Source organism: Dromiciops gliroides, chromosome 5 (assembly GCF_019393635.1).
Source record: "Dromiciops gliroides isolate mDroGli1 chromosome 5, mDroGli1.pri, whole genome shotgun sequence".
Taxonomy (NCBI): domain Eukaryota; kingdom Metazoa; phylum Chordata; class Mammalia; order Microbiotheria; family Microbiotheriidae; genus Dromiciops; species Dromiciops gliroides.
In genome coordinates, this window is record NC_057865.1 from 105,321,478 (window position 1) to 105,341,711 (window position 20,234).

A 20,234-nucleotide genomic window follows, 5' to 3' on the forward strand; every position below is an offset into this window, starting at 1 on the left:
ATAAAGCACCGGCCCTGGATTCAGGAGTACCTGAGTTCAAATCCGGCCTCAGACACTTGACACCAGCTGTGTGACCCTGGGCAAGTCACTTAACCCCCACTGCCCCGCAAAAAAAAAAAAACAAACAAAAAGAAATTTCAACTTTATTAGAGTCAGCACCATGTTCTAGCCCATTAAGATCTTTTGGGATGATGATTCTGTTATTTATTGTGTCTAGTTTCATGTCATTTGCAAATTTGACAAACATTTTATCTATACTTTAGTTCAAGTGACTGATAAAAATGTTAAACATCACAGAACCAATGACAGGTTGCTGAACTATTCTATTAATAATCTGTAGGTGATACACTGCTAATTTAATCTTCTTTCGATCTAGTCATTCAATCTAATTGTACTCTCTTCATCTTTTCCTGAAGGAAATGAGGTTATTCTGGCCTGAGCGATTCTTGATAAAATCTTCCTTTTTTCTTTTTTTTTTTTTTTTTCCCGTTTGCAGGGCGGTGGGGGTTAAGTGACTTGCCCAGAGTCACACAGCTAGTAAGTATCAAGTGTCTGAGGCCGGATTTGAACTCAGGTACTCCTGAATCCAGGGCCAGTGCTTTATCCACTGCGCCACCTAGCTGCCCCCCATTTTTCTTTTAATGATAACCTTCTAGAATTTTTCAGGAATCAGGCAAGCTGGACAGTCTAAAGTATAGAGACTTTACCCTTTTTCGTTAAAAAAAAATACAGATAGTATTTATTTTTATGTTTGTCACTTTCACAAAGATTACCAGTGGTTGGTTGACAATCATATATTCCTACTCTTTTCAGTCCTTACCTCTCTCTCATTTATCTCGAATTTATATTCCTCCCAAATCCAGGGCCGGTGCTTTATCCACTCTGTCACCTAGCTGTCCCCAATTAAAGCACTTTTGATGATTCTCAGGTTGAAGAGTGACATGATCAGATCTGTATTTTAGGAATATGAATTTGGCAGCCTGTGGAGCAGTGGTGTTAAACTAAAATAGAAACAGATCACAAATTAACATTAGTTTTATTTTATTGCATTTTTATTTATTTTGGTAAACATTTTCCAGTTTTATTTTAAGGTAATTCTTAGCATGTGCCAGGCTGAGTTTGACACCTAGTATAGTGGGTGGATTGGAGGTTGGAAAGTAAAAACAGGGAAAAACTTCAGTATAGTTAAGTAAGAGGTGAGGACTAAAGTAGAGGCAGTGTGAGTGGAAAGAAAAGATTAGAAATGGGATATTGCAGAAGTTGAACTAACAAGACAACTAGTAGGATATGAGAGGTGACAGAGGAAAGAGGCAGGTATTACTGTTAAAGCTGCAAACTTAGTGATGGAAGGCGATGTCTAAGGCTGTGGGGTTTATTTCTGGTGATCTTGGATACTGCTTCCTGTTAGATTTCTTTCTGTATTATGGAAGGTACTTTTTTATCATATCTAGCTTGGCAGGTAGATATGGACAGTTTTTCCCCATAGTCTCTATTTTCTATTTAAGTCCTTCTTGTTCAGCTCCATAAGATTAGTAAATGTGCCTGTTAGGCACATTCCATATCTGGTCAAAAGGCCATCTTTCCTATATTTTTGGCTATGTTCCTTAAATCTAAATTTCTTTTTCAGATATCACATTCTTAGTGACTTCTCAACTCTGCTTCTACTTCTGAATTATCAGCCTTCTATCACAGCAGTCATAAAACCACCACCTGTGTGCTCTAACATTTTCAGTTTGTTGACCACCATCTTGTAATTCTCAGCAATACTTTCTTAAAATTTCATGTATTTTATATTGATTTAATTAAATTGTTTATTATTATAGAAAAATGATTTTACCAGGGAAGAGTCAGAAAACTCAGGTGATGAAAAGAAGCAAAAGATATCTTCAAATTTTAAGGAGGAATCTGAAATGACAGTGAACCCTTATCAAACTAACAAGAAGCCATCTAAAAGTGAAATTCCAACTAAAAGGTAGGCCTTCTGATATGGATTGGGTTTTCTTATATTGGAGTGTAGTGCTATTTCAGAGAAGAAATAAAGATTTTATTTTGTGTTACTTCTTTTTAGGGAATGTCCTACCTCGACCAGCACAGAGGAAGAAGCTATTCAGGGCATGCTGTCTATGGCAGGATTGCACTATACCACCTGCTTAACAAGGCAGATACAAAGCACAGACTACGCAGCTGAAAAAAGTTCTCTTCAGGAACACCACAGCTGCCATAGGAGTAACCATGAAGTCAGACAGTTGTATCAGTCTCACAAGGCAGTGGAATACGGTAAGCAACGTCAGTAATGATCTTTGAGCCAACACACAACTGAACTTCCTAGAGCATTAGTTCCAGTTGTGATTGGAGGTCATGAGTCATACCATATCCAGACATATTGGTACAGGCTCTTAAAATACCCATCAGCCATGTAACCCTTTTATTTCCCTTTCAGTTTCAGCTTTACTTATGTCAGTTGCTAAGTGAGTTGGGGCAAAATCAAGAGGGCAGGGAACGCACAGTGATGTGATAATAACCATATTCTTAGATTCCAGGTTTCCAGAAAAACAGTTTGTTTCCTGTAATCTCAAAGGACAAGGTTACCAAAGCTGACCTTTCCACCTGTACTCTATATTCTGCTTGTCAAAGCTAACCATTCTATGTATTCCCTAGAGAATATCTCCTCCTTTCTTTCATAGGACTTTGCCCTATCATCCATTCCATTTCTTTCTCTCAAATTCTTAATCTAGCTTTTCCCTTCTGTGTTTGTTTTCAAACAAACAAAACCTTCCCTTGACTTGGATGCCTTTTAAGTTGAAAGACTGAACTCACTCCTTCTACCCGATCACTTCACAACCCTTGGCAATATGGAGACTGTACTACCCTACTAAATTTCCGTTCTCAGGTCACCATTCACCTTTTAAATACCAAATCTTGGACTTTCCCTTGTTCTTATCCTTATTGACTTAGCTGTAATATTTTATCCTGTTGACTACCATCTTTTTTCCCTTTAGATTCTTTGTCATTGCTCTCACTGGTTCTCTTCCTATGTGACCGACTTTTCAGCTTAGCTAATTCATCTTCCAAGTTCTTCCTTTTGCCCCACTTTAAGGTGCCCTGCAAAGTTTAATCTTTAGCTTTCTTTTTTCCCCCTATTTAATTCTCTTATCTGCTTTAGCCAATCCTGTGATTTCAGTGATCTCTTTTATGCAGTTGATTTCCAGATCTGTACCCTCAACCCCAACCTCTCCTAAGCTCATATTGTCATCAAGATGTCTTGACAACTAGTGAAACTCAACATGTCCAAAAATGCATGCATCATTTTCCTTCTAAATACTACTATTTCTGATTTTATTTCTTTTCCATCCACTCGGCATCTGAACCTTTCTATAAGTTATCCCTTCTATTAAAATGTAATCTTGAGAGCAAGGATGGGTATCTTGTTTTTCTGTTTGTATCCCCAGAACACAGCACTATGCTTTGAACATAGTAACTGCTTAATGAATACACATTCATATCACCACATTCCCAGTCACTCATGCTTAATTTTACCTGTTTGTTTTTCTTAACTCTTTTGCCCCATCCAGTCATGTTTTTTTTGGTTTTTTGGTTTTTTGCAGGGCAGTGGGGATTAAGTGACTTGCCCAGGGTCACACAACTAGTAAGTGTCAAATGTCTGAGGCCAGATTTGAACTCAGGTCCTCCTGAATCCAGGGCCGGTGCTTTATCCACTGCGCCACCTAGCTGCCCCCAGTCATGTTTTAAAAAGCAATTGACAAGTCTTGTTTTGATACCACACACAGACATAGGAGCTTCTTAGAGATGAGTTGGTTAAAGGGCATAGTTTATGCAGTTTTAACAGCCAAAGTGACCATAGCAGTTATCTCTCTGCAAGTTATTTTCAGATCTATATGCTTACTCCCCTTAGTCTTTCTCCCAAGTTATCATCATACATTACCAGCTGCCTCAAACTGGATGTCCTTTAGGCAGGTCAAACTTAATATGTCCAAAATAGAATCCATCTTTCTCCCCCCAGCCTTTGCTCCTTTTAAGGTTTTCTCCTTTAAACTTTCCTATTAGTGTGGAGAACATCGCCATCTTTGCAGCTTTACCTAGGCTTCCAATTTTGAGATGATTTATTTTTCTTCCCAAATTCTCTTCCAGCGCAAGTGAGCTCCAATGCCTTCCTCTTAGCTCCAGAATTAAACATAAACTCCTCTGTTGGACATTTAAAATTCTTCACAACCTATTCCCTTCCTACCCTTCCATTCTTCAATCTTTCTATAATGTACAATTCAGCCACGACCTTGCTTCATCTTCGTCTCTTTGCTTTTTCACTGGCTGTCCTCCATCCTTGGAATGGTCTGCCCCCTCACCGTTACCTCTTGGCTTCTCCGGCTTCCTTCCAGCCTCAGCTCAAGTCCCACCTTGTGCGGGAGGATTCTAATTCCTCCAACTGTGAGTGCCTTCCCCGTCACATTACTTCTATCTTCCCAAGATAGTGTCAAAAGACCAGAACTGGCCTCTAAACTGTGAATGGCCAGAGCCAAACAGAGCAGGCTAGAGATAGGTGAGTGAGGAATTAAAGAGAAGTTTTATTTTCAGTGAGGAAAATGACTTTCAAGCAAGGACACGTGTGCCCAGGTCCTGCCCTTAGTGGGGAGGTCTGAGGCAATGTGGGGAGATCTCTGTACTTATACTTGTGCCTGTGCAATGAGCTGTAGCCCTGAAAATAAGGGGTAATCTCAAGAATGTGACAAGTTTGATTCATTGTAGGACTTTCGGAGTTTGTCCTGTGCTTGTCCAGCTCAGAGAACACCTGGTGAATTATGTGATTTTGCCAGAGGGTGAGATCATCCAGAGGGTGATTGCAAAGGATTATTGTCTTGCCAAGCTCAGGGCACAGCTTTCTTGCTGGGCCTCAGCTCTGGAAAACAGGGTGTCTTCTAATATTTTGTCAATAGATTTATCACATATCTTATGTTTACTAAATTATTTATAGGTTATCTCCCCCATTAGAATGTATTCTTTTTTTTTTTTAAGTGAGGCAATTAGGGTTAAGTGACTTGCCCAGGCTCACACAGCTAGTAAGTGTCAAGTGTCTGAGGCCGGATTTGAACTCAGGTACTCCTGACTCCAGGGCTGGTGCTCTATCCACAGCGCCACCTAGCTTCCCCAGAATGTATTCCTTTTGAGGACAGGGATTGTTTTTATATTTCTAGTGCTTAACAGTTTCTGGCAAATAGTGCTGGATAGATAAATGCTTGTTGACTGACTGATTGACTTAATTATATAGCTATGTTCCCAAAGAAATAGTAAATCCTACCAATTATGCCAACTCATTACCAGTTAGATTTTTGAAGGACAATGCTTTAACAACTTTAGGTTTAGGGGCGGCTAGGTGGCGCAGTAGATAAGCACCAGCCCTGGATTCAGGAGTACCTGAGTTCAAATCCGGCCTCAGACACTTGACACTTACTAGCTGTGTGACCCTGGGCAAGTCACTTAACCCCCATTGCCCTGCAAAAAAGAAAAAAAAAAAACAACTTTAGGTTTAACTTAAAGCAGTTATTTTGTGAAGAAGATATGGGAAGAATGAGTCCAATAACTCAGCATAAGAAAATATTTTGAGAATGATCTTCATAATTTTAGCTCAGGGATATCAGCTATCATTATATACGTGTGTGTTGGGGAGGTCCCCAAATTTGTTGGTTATTGTGAGCAACTTTTGGGTATTTTCCCCAAGAAAATGTCCTTCTCAAAATTGATGAGTATCAGAAGGAAAGTAAGCCAGATTGTCAATCCAGGCTATAAAAAAACAAACCAATTCCTTGAACTCTCAGTAGCTCTCTTCATTTCCTTTGTATTCGTGTTGTTTTTTTTTTTTCCTTTTTCCCAGGGCAGTGAGGGTTAAGTGACTTGTGCAGGGTCACACAGCTAGTAAGTGTCAAGTGTTTGAGGCTGCATTTGAACTCAGGTCCTCCTGAATCCAGGGTTGGTGCTCCATCATCTACACCACCTAGCTGACCCCCTCAGGGTTTTTTTTTTTTTAATTTATTTTTTTGAACCTTTTGAACGTCATTTAACCTTCTGGAAATATCAGTAATACCATAGTCCAGGTTTGATACTGTGAATGGCTTTCCTGGCATGGGCAAGTGATTCCTTTTTATGTCTTTTTTTTTTTTCTTGAGAGGTTAAATAAAAATCTCAAAATATCCTTTCCTTGTTCTTGATGAAGTGCTTTCTGTTGCTACCTGAGAGTAAATTGGGGGGGAAAAAAGCCTAACCATTAGTCATCCCAAAGAACGTATTTGTTCCTATGCTTCTTTTAGGATAGATGCTCATTTCCCAAATTACAGAAACTATTATTTTTTATGCCAATACTTCTCACATTCATATAAAGGAGTTTTTCAGGTAATAACCTCAAAACTCTTATATAGAAGTTAATGGTATAAATCTTTCTGCTCTCCTATACTGTCAGTTAATGGGTTCGATGGATTCATGCAATTGTAATCTAGCTTGAGATTTGATAAATAAAATAACAATAATAAATAATTTGAAAGTTGTGTAGAGACTCTATTCAAAGGACATTGTTTTCTGTTGAAAATGTGAATGAATAGTTGACTTATTAATATATACTAAATACTTCATTGGTGCAAATTGTTTTCTGTTTTAAGCATTTTATGAAATCCTACAAGATATTCTGTCCTGTAGTTTAATTAAAATTTCTTTTTTTAGGTCAGCATATTAAGACAGAGGAACAAGAATTGGGGTCTTCATCCTGGGTTAGGCAACTTACAAATTCCAGGTTTAATCCTCAGGTATGTCCAGCTTTTGGAACTTGTTTTAAATTAATTAATTAACAAGTATTTAAAGTACTTACTATGTACCAGGCACTTAGAAAGAAAAAACAAAGTTATCATTTGCTTAGCTTTTTATTTTTGTACCATAGGTAATGAATAACTATGAAACTTGAGAAATTAAAATGTTACAAAATAGGCATTCTTGAATAGCTACATACTTTTATTGATTCATAACCACACTGATCTGATTTTTAATAAGCAAACCTCTACTTAAGAAATAGCGATCATAGTCATAATCATTCATTTTCAATAAGAAAAACTGTCAGCCTTAAGGTCTGGAGAACATAATTTTGATATTATTGGAATAACTTAAACATGAGGAAATCTTGTGAATTTCCAAACTAGAGGTGATATTACATTAATAACTTGTACCTACTCTTAAGACCTTATCACATTGTCAGAAACCATAGAAATAAAAGAAGGCAACAGCAGCAAGAACAGGGAGTTGGCTCTTGCCTTACCAGGTTCATCTGCATTTATTCACTTTGGGGAAAAGGGAAGTATAGCTCTCTTTTTCCTGAAGAAGTAGGAGGGATTATGGGGGTAGTGGTGGGATTGGTGGTAGCAATAATAATGATACTGATAGTAATGATGGCTGACATGTAATCTTTTAGTAAAGTCAAATTGCTAAGAATGGTGACATCCTTTTATAATGAGTAAGGGAAATACAATTTACTAATTAGTTGTAATGCAGGAATCATCTTTGTAGTTTAATTAGACTTGCTCTCAAATCAGCAAAAGCATCGCAGATTTTTTTTTAAATGAGGAAGGATTATTATACTACAGATGATTCCTACGTGATGCCTAATATTTGTAAATTATTTTCCATCTCTTAAGAGAGAAATACTACTTTTTTAGCATAGTTTTTTCAGTAACAAAAACTTATTTTTATCTTCTCTTCCAACCCCTATTGGGAAAAAAGAGAAAACCAAAACCCTTGTAACAAATATGTATAGTCAAAATAAATTCCTTTGTTAACCATGTGCATCTTGTATCTATTACCTCTCTTTCAGAAGGGTGGGTAGTATGATTCATTACCACCCCCATCCCTTCTTCATATGACTGTCCATAGCTTAGATTTCCTCCCTTAGGTATCTCCTATCTCTCAATTGGGCAATTGCTCTTATTCTTTTAAATGTGAATTAATTTTTTATGTGCCTTGGAAATGAGACCTTTATCAGAGATACTTGCTACAAAGATTTTTCCCTTTGCAATACACTGTTTCCCTTCGAATTTTAACTGCATTCATTTTGTTTGTGCAAATACTTTTAAATTTTATATAATCAGAATTGTCCTTTTATCTTTTTTGGTACTCTTATTTGGTCTCTCTCTTATTTACTATGACCTTTTCCCCCTTTCAAAGATCCAAAAGATAATTTCTTATTTATTCCTCATGTAAATAGTATTTCCCTCACAATGAGACAACTGTGGACAACCTATTTCAGAAATTCCAAAGTGTTTATATTTAGGGGGTACATGCTATTATATTTTAAAAGCAACAATGTCATTTGTGCCAACTCCTATATTGAAGAAATATGCTTTATATATTGTGAGGTAAAGTGATTCTGTTGTTTTTGCCTGTCTTTATTGGAAAGGAATGTTCATGTGGTAATGGTGAGGAAATATATTTAGGAATGACTTGTAAAAAGAAAAGGTATCAATAAAAACTTTTTTCAAAAAATTATCATAAGATGTTTCAGAGGAGGGAATTAAATTCTTAGCCATGCTCATTCACACACTTGGGTTGTGATTTCAGAGTGCTTCATTTCCATAGGTTAATCAGTCAACAGAGTTTATAAGCTGAAGAAATTAATTATTGGAGTGTTAAGAAATAATATTAAAGAAGTTTACAGTAATCTTTTTATTATGCCCTGTTCTTAATCCTGATAGTTGGCACTTAGGATATCACTAAGAAGAACACAGAGGGCAGGACCATATTGAGCCTTTGAGCAATGTTGCCTTTAGTGAAATAGGTTTCATTATTTCTAATATTTGTTCCCTAAGCTTATATAATCAATATAGATTGTCATAACTCTCTGTCTTACAAGAATATTTGGAACAGTGTTGATAAGCACAAGGGGTTCTTTTATTGTTGTTATTGTTGTTTTATTATTGTTTTATTCTCATTTCCAAATTCTTTCCTTCCCTCAACTTCCTCCCCGTTGAGAAGGCAAGAAATAGGATGCCCATTATACATATAACGTCCTGCAAAACGTATTTTCACATTAGCCATGTTGCCAGAAAAAAAGAGGCAAGAAAAATAAAGTGAAAAAATATACTTCCGTTTATGCACAAAGTTCATCAGTTCTCTCTCTGGATTTTTCATCATGGGTCCTTTGGAATTATCTTAGATCATTGTCTTAATCAGATATACTAAGTTTTTCCCAGCTGATCATTGTTATACTATTGCTGTTCTCTTGGTTCTTGCACATGGGATTCTTAACTTGGGGTCCATGAACTTTAAAAATATATATTTTGGGGGCAGCTAGGTGGCGCAGTAGATAAAGCACCGACCCTGGATTCAGGAGTACCTGAGTTCAAATGTGGCCTCAGACACTTGACACTTACTAGCTGTGTGACCCTGGGCAAGTCACGTAACCCCCATGGACCCGCAAAAAAAAAGAAAAAATACTTAAAAAAAAAATATATATATATATTGATAACTTCAAATATAGATGGATTCCTTTGTAATTTTATCTATTTTGTGCATTTTAAAAAATTCTGAGAAGGGTTTTTTAGGCTTTGCCAGGCTGCCCAAGAGTTCTGTGACACACAAAAGCTTCAGAATCCCTGAGCTGGTTTGGTTTTTTAAAAACTTGCCAAAGCTAGAGATAGGAGGGCTCACACTGAGCCCCAGAGCCAAGTGCCAGATTCCATACATGGATTCAGCTGCTTTGCTTCCTTGGCTGCAGGATCCAGGTAAAGCCCAGAAACATGTCAGAAAAGAAGGCTCACCGGAATTCAGTCAGAAGGTTCAAAGTAGGAGTTACATGGAGAGCAGTGGTTCGAGCCTCCAAAATGGGAAGTGTGTGCAGAATTCAAGCTTTGCGCCAGGCACATGCCAGATGAACAATGGCAGCTTTAGCCCAGAAAGGTCTGGGGGTGAAACTTCCTTTTCATTACCACTGCACCCAATCAAGCGACCTGCATCTAACCCACCGCCCATCAGCAACCAGGCAACAAAAGGTAAGGGGCCTTCCAGTTCTGATTCTGTTCTCCTTACTCAAAACAGAATATCTGTTTTACTTTATAAGAGGCATGAATGAGACAAGGGACTCTAAATAAATACTACAGAAAGCCCATATAATCTTAACTGTCAGAAAGAAGTGATGTATGAAAGAACAGGAGAGCACTAATTAGCAAGCACATTTCTGGACATGAGTCTTTTTAAAATACGTCTAATATTCAGATTGGGGCTCCATATCTATCAGGCCATGAGTACTAGACAATGAGAGATCAGCCAACCTATAACGCGGGTGCTGTAGATACCCCATAAGGGAGTTTAACCTTTAATATGGTACTTACTGTGTACCAGCACTTACTATGTACTGGGCTGAGCATTTTTCACATATTAATTTCATTTGATCCTCACACCAACCCCTGTGATGGTGATATTATTATCAATATTTTACAATTGAGGGAATTGAGGCAAACAGAAGTTAAGTGACTTGCCAAGGGTCACACAACTAACAAGTATCTGATGCCAGATTTGCACCCTGGTCTTCCTGACTCTATCCATTCTACTACCTAGCTGCCTTATTGTAGAATGATATAGGAGCAAGAGTACAAAATGATCTATGACAGTTTAATAAAACCAGTCTTGCCCTACCATGAGAACCCAATTGACTTTGGGATCTGCTTTGTTTGCCAAATGGGTCCCACCTGGTATGTTTTTATACTGTAATACTGTGATAGAACGCCAGTCTTCATAAAATTCACTTTTTCTTGGGGCATAGAGCATTTTAGGCCCTTGATTCTAGTTCTTTCCCTTTTAAAAAAGAGAATATTTTCCTCATAAGAAAATTAAAACAGTAATAGCTCACATTTTCAGAATACTTCTGTATGTTACACTTTACAAAGCTTTCTTTACAATATCTCTTTGATGCAGGTAGTTCACGTATTATCCTCATTTTGTGATTTTCTCAAGGTTACAGAGCTCTAGTAAGTGGTAAATCACGTTTACTGACAAGCCTAATGATCTTTCCAGCTACCTCTTAAAAGTGAGTCTAGGGGCAGCTAGGTGGCGCAGTGGATAGAGCACCGGCCCTGGAGTCAGGAGTACCTGGGTTCAAATCCAGCCTCAGACACTTAACACTTACTAGCTGTGTGACCCTGGGCAAGTCACTTAACCCCAATTGCCTCACTTAAAAAAAAAAAGTGAGTCTAAAGGTGCCTTTTTTGTCTTAATGTCATCTAAATAATGTCCCTCATAAAAAGAATATCATAGAAGTATTATAATTATTTTATGTTGTAAGAAGAAAAGTGTGTTAGCCCAAATGTAATTTAGTTTGCCTAGTCCATGTGATGTTTTAATTTGAGATAATTTAGCACATACAGCACGTTTAAAATGTTGCTCTTCCTTTAAAAAAAAAATCTCTACTGACGAATGCTGTCATCTTTAAAATCCTGGTTAACATGGTACTGGATATGTTATAGGTAAACGTCCAAAGAAAGGAATGGCAACCGCCAAGCAGCGGCTTGGGAAGATCCTCAAGTTGAACAGAAATGGCCACGCACGCTTCTTTGTGTGATGGTAGCTCACCTTTGGAGACCAGTATTGAGGGCAATGGGGCCTGGAGCTTCTGCTGTTCCTCTGCTTGAAGCAGACTCGCATGTACAATATAAAACACTGCCTGAAGAACAAAATGAACCTGATGCTGCATTTTCACTGTGCCACACCCACTGAGCAATAACCATTGTGGACCTGGTGGGGGGAGGATGAAGGAGGGGAGAATTTTAAGAGAGACCAGGAACTAGGTTTGGTCTCTTGTCAGGGCTTGAGTATCATTTTGTTGTTGGTAGTGTCTTGACTTATTTTCAGTGATAGGGTAAAGAAAGTTATCGATAATTTATTTAACAGATTTTTAAAAAAAAGTTAATGGCTTTTAAATTCTTTCTTTTTTAAGCTATTTATTTGGAAGACTGGTGGGGAAGTATCTCACTAATTTAGATTTAAGAATGTGAAGGTTTTTAAATTATTTTTGATAGCATGAGTTACGTGTGGTGAAGAGCCATAGTAACAGTAATTTGTCTGAACTCTTAAAATTTGAAATTCAGGTTAAAGTCTTAAACAGGGATTTGATGCATTAATTATTTTAAATTAAGATGTATATGAAATTCATTTTATTTTATATATTTTGTGTTTTTTTTTTTTAAATAAGCTATTAGCTTGACTTTTTCTAACTTACAAGTTGCATATTGTCATCCAGGTTAGTTTACCTTATTCCATCTTCTCTCTCTGCTATCCATTGTTTTGTGACAACCCAACAAGAATCTTTGTTTTACAGGGAAACAACTTCAATACCCAAGGCTTTAAAGAAAGAAAGAAGGAAAGACAAACCTTGCTCCTCCAAAAAAGCCCAAAAACCAAAACCCTCTTTCTCACTTTGACAATTGTGATTTTCTACTTAGGTAGAAAAACAAAAATAGACATCTTGAATTTTCATTTGTGCATTTGATGTTGTCCCAAAGAAAATTGCTTTTTAATATCTTCCCTCTTTGTTCAGAAAAGAACCACATGATTGGTGTAATTTAGTCGTGTTAGTATTTGTTTAAATACATTTATAGCTACAGTGGGTTCCTTTTGTAATTTTATTGCAGGGTGGGGGTGGGTGAAGGGGAGAAGAAGAGGGAGTCAGGAATAACACCTTCCTTATAGGCTATTCTAACAAGTTTTTTAAAATATTATATCCTAACTCTTTGGAGGGGGAGGGTATGATTTGACCTGCAATGTATATAAAGCTATATTATTAAGACCTGTCATAATAGGCTTCTAATATATTAAGTTGTAGAGGAGCCAAAGGGTATTGAAGAAGTAGGGTTGATTGTTTAATCTTGAAACCTTTTAGGATTTAGTTTGGGCCTGAGTTTGAGATAAAGTGGATGCTTCCTGCAGCTTACTCCTTCTTGACTTAGCTAATACATAAAGAAGATGAGACTTATTTTTAAAGTAAGCATTTGTCTGCTTTATACACACTTCTTACTGACTGCCAATTTTCAGTTGCTTGTTAATAGCTTATATTTTTCAATTGAGTTTTTTAGTAACAATTTGAATACTGAATTTCTGGGGTTGGAGTGGAAAAGTAGCTGTTCTTGATTCTGACAAAAAGGGCATTGTATATGTTCCAACCAAGAATTTCAAGTCTAGGGAAATGGGGTAGGCTTTATTTTTATGATGAAGAACTATGGCCATATCAGTGATTTGTCTTACTTTCATTCAGCGAACAGGCTGGACTTAGCTTTTTGTGCTGTAATTTCTATTGATGAGCTAAAACAAGCAGATCTATGTCTCCTTCCAGATTTACCCCTACGTTTTCAGAAGAGGACCAGTTCTTTTATCCCATCATCCCATCTTCCTTCCAAAGTTTGAAGGAGTAAATTGTAAACAGGTGATGAGTTTGCCTTCCTTGGTTATTCCAAGTTCTGGTTGTCAGGGAGAAGACTCTATCAAATATGGGATACCTATGAAGAGCTCATTTAAGTTATGTCCACACTATGCCAAAACAGCTAGATGAGAACTGAATTCTTCATCAAGCCAACTGGTTGATTATTCTTTCTACATGATGCCAAAAAACTGGTTTGACTGATCTTTTCTCCCACTGAAATGAAGTAGTATTTTGGTTTTGTGTTTTAGTGTCAGGGATAGATTACAAATAGATTATTGGACAGTGTTTTAGTGTCAGGGATAGATTACAAATAGATTATTGCCTGTCAAGAAGTAACTTTAAAACTGATTTTTAAAAAACAGGTGTGTACTGATCTAATTTGTATCTGCAGTTATAGGTATTTGTAGCTGCCTAACTTTATTTTCTTTAGCCAGATAGCCTAAAAACAAACAGAATTATTTTCTAGATTAACACATGTCCTATATTGAACCTTTATATACTTTGATTATGAGTAAATAACTATAAGTAGCCAGCATGTAAATTGTGAAAATGAACTTCACTTAATAGAATCAAATTACCATCCCCAACATAATTCCAACAACCAGATAATTTCATTAAAAAGATTCCTCTAAATAACCACTGCGGCTGAAATGGGAATTGTATGTTTCTGAATCAGGGGAACCATAGCTATAGTTCTGTTGACTTCCTACTCAAGTCCCTTAGGGACACTGAGTCTTGCCAAGGTGTTTTGGTCTTTCATGCTTAGATCTGAAGGAGATATTGTATTTATAGCTAGTGCTTGAAGTCTCTCCTTCTAAGAAGTGAGGAGTTCTAGCACAGAGATAGTCCTTGCTCAAGCACCTCTTCTAAGAGATAACTAAGAAAATTAGATTTTGTGAGACCATCCCATTATCTCCCCTTTAATTAGACAGAACCAGTGGATCATCTTCAACAGCCCCTCTTGCACAACTGTCTTTAAAACTTTCATTTCTGGTGGGAAAAACATGTTATGATTTCTTAAAGCACTGCTTTTACAAATAATTCATGGAGACTATGATAGACTCAGCAAGTTTTGGGGCAATTAACTAGCCATAAGCAAAGGGCTCAAGGCTTCCCAAATTTAAAATCATGATTTTAGATAGTCAATTTTTATGTAATAATAGACAATGTTTTGAGTTTTCTCGTGGATGGTTTTTACTTCTGTTAAGATTATATTAAGTAATTCTAGACCATGAAGTAATGGTTAATAACCAAACAACAGATAATATAGTAAAATCTACAACTTTGAAATGCTCCAATTTTTTGGAAATCGTTTTGAAAATATTTCTTTGATCAGTATCATTTAGAGTATTATATGCAAAGAAGGAATTTCTAATCCATAGCTGCCTATTTTTATACATAAAGGTAAAACCATTCATATTTATCATTAGTTGGATATTTAGTTTGATTCTAAATCTGAGACTGTCAAAAACAACTACAATAATCAGTTCCCTAACAAATGTTAGTTTGCACCAAATGAGAAGGTATTTGTCAAGACACTGATTGTGTACTTCATGTGTGCACTCTGAGGTGGGAAGGAAAGAGTATAAAAGAAGGAGAAACCACAGTTCTGTCTTGGAGTGTGTCTCTATATTGAGCATTTTTCACTTTTCGGTTTGCTGAAATGAAAGAGTCCATGGGAAAAGTACAGCACAGTTTTATTAACTTAATCTGAGACAGACCACTGTAGAATGAAAAAAAACAAACCCAGAAATACTTGAAATAGGAACTATGAAAAATTGATCATTTTAATGTTTGTAACTTGAAGCTGATGAAAAAAATTGCTATTTTTATGAATAGACACATTTTTACTATAGCATAAAAACCTTTAAAAAGTGAAAATAATGCAGATCATAATATTTATTTCCCGATGGGAAACTCATTACCCATTTTACTAGAAAGAATTCTGCTAAAGCAAGAGACTGAATACAAAGAGATAGTTACAGTTCTTAAAGTAAGATGGTTTATGTGTCAGTGAAATAGGAAAGTGATAATATTTGCCCTATGAATAATGAGGTAATTTAAAAATCTTAACAGGTACTAGGATGTTTATACTCAGTTGGGGGAGTGGGTTTAAGAGGAGGTTGGGGTAGGAAGGAGAGAGAAGTTGGATTTTTGCTGATTGAAAAATATAGATGTAATTAAACAGGTTTAATAAAATAACTTCTTAAGAAGAAATGGATTATCATCATGCCACCCCCACCTCTCAGGTGAAAGTAATACTGTGACTTTAGTTAAGGAAATTAGTAAAAACAAGGATGTTGAGAATTTAAAAGGATTATTAGTAAAGATAGTTCTGTCAGATCCTAATAAAGTTAAAATCTGTTTTAGTGAGGAAGAATAAATTTTATTAAATCTCTGCACATTTAAAAAAAATAATCAACCTCCCCCCCTCCCCTTTTTTCTGTGGTCTTATCGAGGATCTCTCCATTTTGATGAGTGTATACTTAATAAAAATTGATAGGAAGAATTTTTTACTCCTTGTGTGATCACCAAAATTAGAACTCTCTCCATGGATGAATAGCCTCATTTTGAGGAGGTAAGGTTAACAAAAGTATAAATACGTGGGGAAAAGCCTGTGAAGTTCATTTGTTACAGCAAACATTGAGCCCGAAAGGAGAGTGACTCACTCTGGGATTTCACTGAATTCTAGATTTTAGACTTGGGACACAGTAGAAGAGTATGTGGTAGAGCTGCCCTGCCTTCAAAATGATTATTTCCCTTTTACAGATGAAGCAACTGAAAACAGAGAATCCCTCCCCTCACCCCCTACCCCCAGCCACATATAGCTAGTTAAATACATTAATAATAGAGATTAGAAGTTTCCTTCCTTCTACAGTGTTCCTTCCATTATACCGTGATGTATTAGCTGTTTGTTTTTTATTGTATTGATTTGGTTACTGGAAACTAGAAGGAGGAGTAAGAGAAGCATTATTGTATCATGGTATCACGATTGAGATTTTAACAAAAGGGTAAATTGAGGCAGATCTCTGAACAAGATAACATTTGTTAGCAGTGGCATGCTACCTATCAATAATTGGATCCATGGCTTCTCTCCTTTAATGCCAAAGACTGAGCAAAAGGACAGTTCCTCTTTTATAGGGTTTGGGGAGTACAGAACAAGAAACAGAGCAGGCTAGGGAACATTATGGAATTAAAGGCAACATAATTGGTTACAGAGCTCAAGTATGGGAAACAACATGATTGGTTGGAAGTTTGGTAATGGGGGCTAGCAACTATCCCCCCTTCTCTTGTGAGACCAAGAAGTGTTTTTTGTTGAAGTCCCGGTGCGAGATCTTGGCCCAAGACTTTTAGACAGCAGATATCCTTGAAGGATACCTTGGTGGTGTAAAGATAGCAGGCCCAAATTCCCCTTCTGTTCACATGCATTTTCCAAGCCAGTTAAATTCCTTGAGGCAAGACATGTGGATTTTTAAACTTAGCCCATTACAGGCCTCCTGAACTCTGAACTAAGTTCAAAGACAAAGAACCATGACTTAAGCAGTTACAGGACAAAAGCAGAGGGCAAAATCAATTACTTGTAAATAGGATCAATAAGAAAATGGTACAGGATCAATTTTAATTGTCTCAATCATTATAGTTAGGGGACTGAGCCTAACCGAAATAGAGAAATGATTACGTTTTTTCATAAGGTTTCCTTTTTTATTTTAGTAGGGATATGCTGTTAAATATCAAAACATTGGTGTACTTATGTAAAAAAAAGATCTTTAACATGGCTAAAAAACAGTAATAGCCCTAACAACATCAATAACCCTATCGCTAAAGCAATTTGCTTATTGTGGTTAACTGTGGTTATACTTGTATATTCTCCCCCATCTTCTTTCTTGAACCTTGTCCCCTTCCTAAGTTGCCTAAGAATTTGTGTCTTAATAAGGAAAAGGTGAAAATGAGGGTAAAACCTCTCAGAAACCAGTAGCACTGAATCTTCCAGCAAGTTTTTCTTCTGCACTACTTTCCTAATAAATCCTGGCTACTAGGTAGCCTTTGATGACCTCCAAGTAGTTTACCTATGCAACTTGTCATATCCCATTCATTCATTCTTTTTTTCTCTGCTACTTCAGGAAGAAGTTCCCAGGGGAGGGAGATTTTCTGTGTAAATTTTACCTTCTCCTGGTTTTATTTCAGCCACTTTTCTTCATAAGTTTCAGCTTTCCTCAAGCTATATTTGACTAGAACACAGTGAGTTACAGTAATGGTTTTGTAGGAATAAAATCACCCAGAAATAATTTTCATCTTTGTTTGGCAGATTTTATAGGGGAACTCCCAGCAGTAAGTCTAATATCTACTAAGGAGTCACTTCCCTTGCCTGAATACTTATCCCTCTCTAATAATACTAATTTTAGAAATCAACCCTTCTTTATTTATTTAAGATACTTACACATTACTTCCACATCCTATAATCAGGGGCCTGAGTGTAACTCATTACATGAACCCTAGAGCTGTTTTATCTTTCAGAAGAAACTTAAACCAAACTAAGGGCCTTACAGTTTAAGGTGAGGCTGGATTAAAAGCTGCAATCTCATTTTCCCCCAAAAAGAAGTTCTGAGAGAAGTACGTCACAAATCATGCAGCAGTTTGGTGGGATGTCACAGCATGCATCAGGAAATGCATCTGCATCTTTGCAGTCGTATTTCCTTTGGAAAAGACTTTTCTACTTTTAATATGAATTAAGCCATAATAATTTCATGCTGTGGAACGAGAGTGGAGAGCTTCACTTTAAGAGATTATATAATACAAATTTTCACATTTACTGTGAAATGACTTGACTTTGCCAGTGCTTCAGCAGGTTTTGTGGTGATATTTTGGAGGGGGAAATGTGATGTTTTGTTTTTTAATCTGTGAAATTTTAAAAGGGGACAGTTGTTGGCTATGGTATTTACTAGTTTTGTAGTAATGTTTTGCTAACCTGACTGCCTTTTCTTCCCCCAATGATTTTTTTATGGTCCAAGTTGACTCTTGCTATTCTTTCTTACTTTGGATGTCTCTGGGGTAGTATCTTGTCTATTTGTATAGGTTGTCAGTGTGTGTGCACAGGGTGTGTCCTTTTGTTACAGAAACACACTGGGTTGCAATTGGGTGTTTGGCTGGGAAATGGGATGCTGAAGTGTGAAGAGCGTTTTTTTCAATTCATAACAGTATTTCCCATCTTTTGCCTGCAGGCAGGGAAAGTGTATGTACAGTATTTATTTTGTTTCTATTTTACTTTAAATGTGTAAGTTTTGAAGTAGCTTACGTTGGTCATAGGGAAGGACAAGTGACTTGTTTGAATTTGTATTTGGTATTCATACTTTCCAATTTCTGTACTTTTAAGATATGGAGATTAAAATTGGTATTACTTTTTGTTTTGATTTTAGCACGCCAGTGTAATTCTTTTGTTGTTTATTTTGTTTGAAAGTATAAATGCTGAAAGCTGTATAAAGTGTGACTTTGGAAGAAAAAATTCTGAATTCTCTTTCCAGTTCTGACTGTGCCCCTTTACTGTCTCCTGACTCATGAGAATGAATATTCTTCAGAGTTGTGGGAAGTGACCATAAACATATATATCTTACTATTTCTGAAGATTGAAAATTGAGATTTTAAAAAAATTACCAGATGATTTCCAAAATGTTAATAAAACCCTTAAGTGGGCCTAGTCTGTTGACTAAGTTTCAGTTAATTGAGTAGCTCTTAGGCAGATGAATATGAAGTATATCATAGATCCCTATAGTTATAGTGTCTTCAATAGATCCTTAAGGTTTAAATGAAAATTGAATTATAAATTATTTTATTCAGTCCTAGGTAATAATTTAGGACTTCTTGTTAACTGGTGGTTTAGAAAAGCCATGAGTATTATATTAATATGAATTGTTGAGATGAAGATGGCTAAGTAGTTCATGACATCTAAAACATTAGGACAAATTGGAGTAGGCAACCTATGGGCCAGGCACTTTGAGTGCCTCCTCCCTCTCTCCTTATCACATTTCCTACTTCTCCATTTTTCCTCGTTTTCTGTCTCCCTGCCCTTTCCTCCTTTAAAAAAATGTGTTCCTTCTCTTCAAGCTCACTGACTTCTGTTTCTCCTCTCCTTTTATTTTTTCCCTTGCCTTCCCTTCATATTACCTGTGGCACCCCAGGTATTGGTGTAAAGGATTTGCTAACTCTAGCATGGGTATTGAGCAGTTAATTACAAAAGATGCTTTGAGAGCTCTCCAGTGATATTTCAGTTTGAAGTAGAAACCTGGAGGACAGTTGGAAAAGAAAACAGCAGTCGTGGCGTGCTGTGGTGTGAAGTCACCTCTGGTATTGCCAACTGGAACTGTTTTTTGGGATGGCCTAACCACATCTAATGGGTAAGTGGCACACACCAATGACAAGCCTTACATTCTGAACCCGAAGGAGTTGCTGGTGCTAGGCAAGAGCAATAATTTTTAGTCAATTAGGTGGCCCAGTGGATTAGAGCACCGGGCCTTAGGGCCTTCAGGCAAGGAAGACTTGAAGTCAAATCTGGCCTCAGACAGGTACCAGCTTTGTGACCCTGGGCAAGTCATGTAACTTGTATTTTCCCGGGTTTCCTTATCTGGAAAATGGGGATAGATAATAGCATCTGCCTCACAGGGTGGTTGTGAGGATCAAATGAGATATTTGTAAAGTGCTTAGCACATAATAGGCCCTATATAAATGCTAGCTGTTATCATTATTACTATTATTATTATTGTTATTATCTATTTAAATTGGTGGAGCC

General features: G+C 36.8%; 1 protein-coding gene across 2 annotated transcripts in view; it reads left to right on the plus strand.

The window, feature by feature from the left end:
- KDM7A (lysine demethylase 7A) overlaps positions 1–19,096 on the plus strand; it is a 93,861-nt gene extending 74,765 nt beyond the window's left edge. For both annotated transcript variants that reach the window (XM_043965113.1, XM_043965114.1), the window contains exons 16-20: positions 1,824–1,972; positions 2,069–2,277; positions 6,724–6,806; positions 9,761–10,034; positions 11,505–19,096. In XM_043965113.1, the coding sequence (XP_043821048.1) occupies positions 1,824–1,972; positions 2,069–2,277; positions 6,724–6,806; positions 9,761–10,034; positions 11,505–11,599 (810 nt within the window). In that variant the 3' untranslated portion in view covers positions 11,600–19,096. The remainder of the gene's footprint in view (positions 1–1,823; positions 1,973–2,068; positions 2,278–6,723; positions 6,807–9,760; positions 10,035–11,504) is intronic.
- Positions 19,097–20,234: the final 1,138 nt, after the last annotated feature.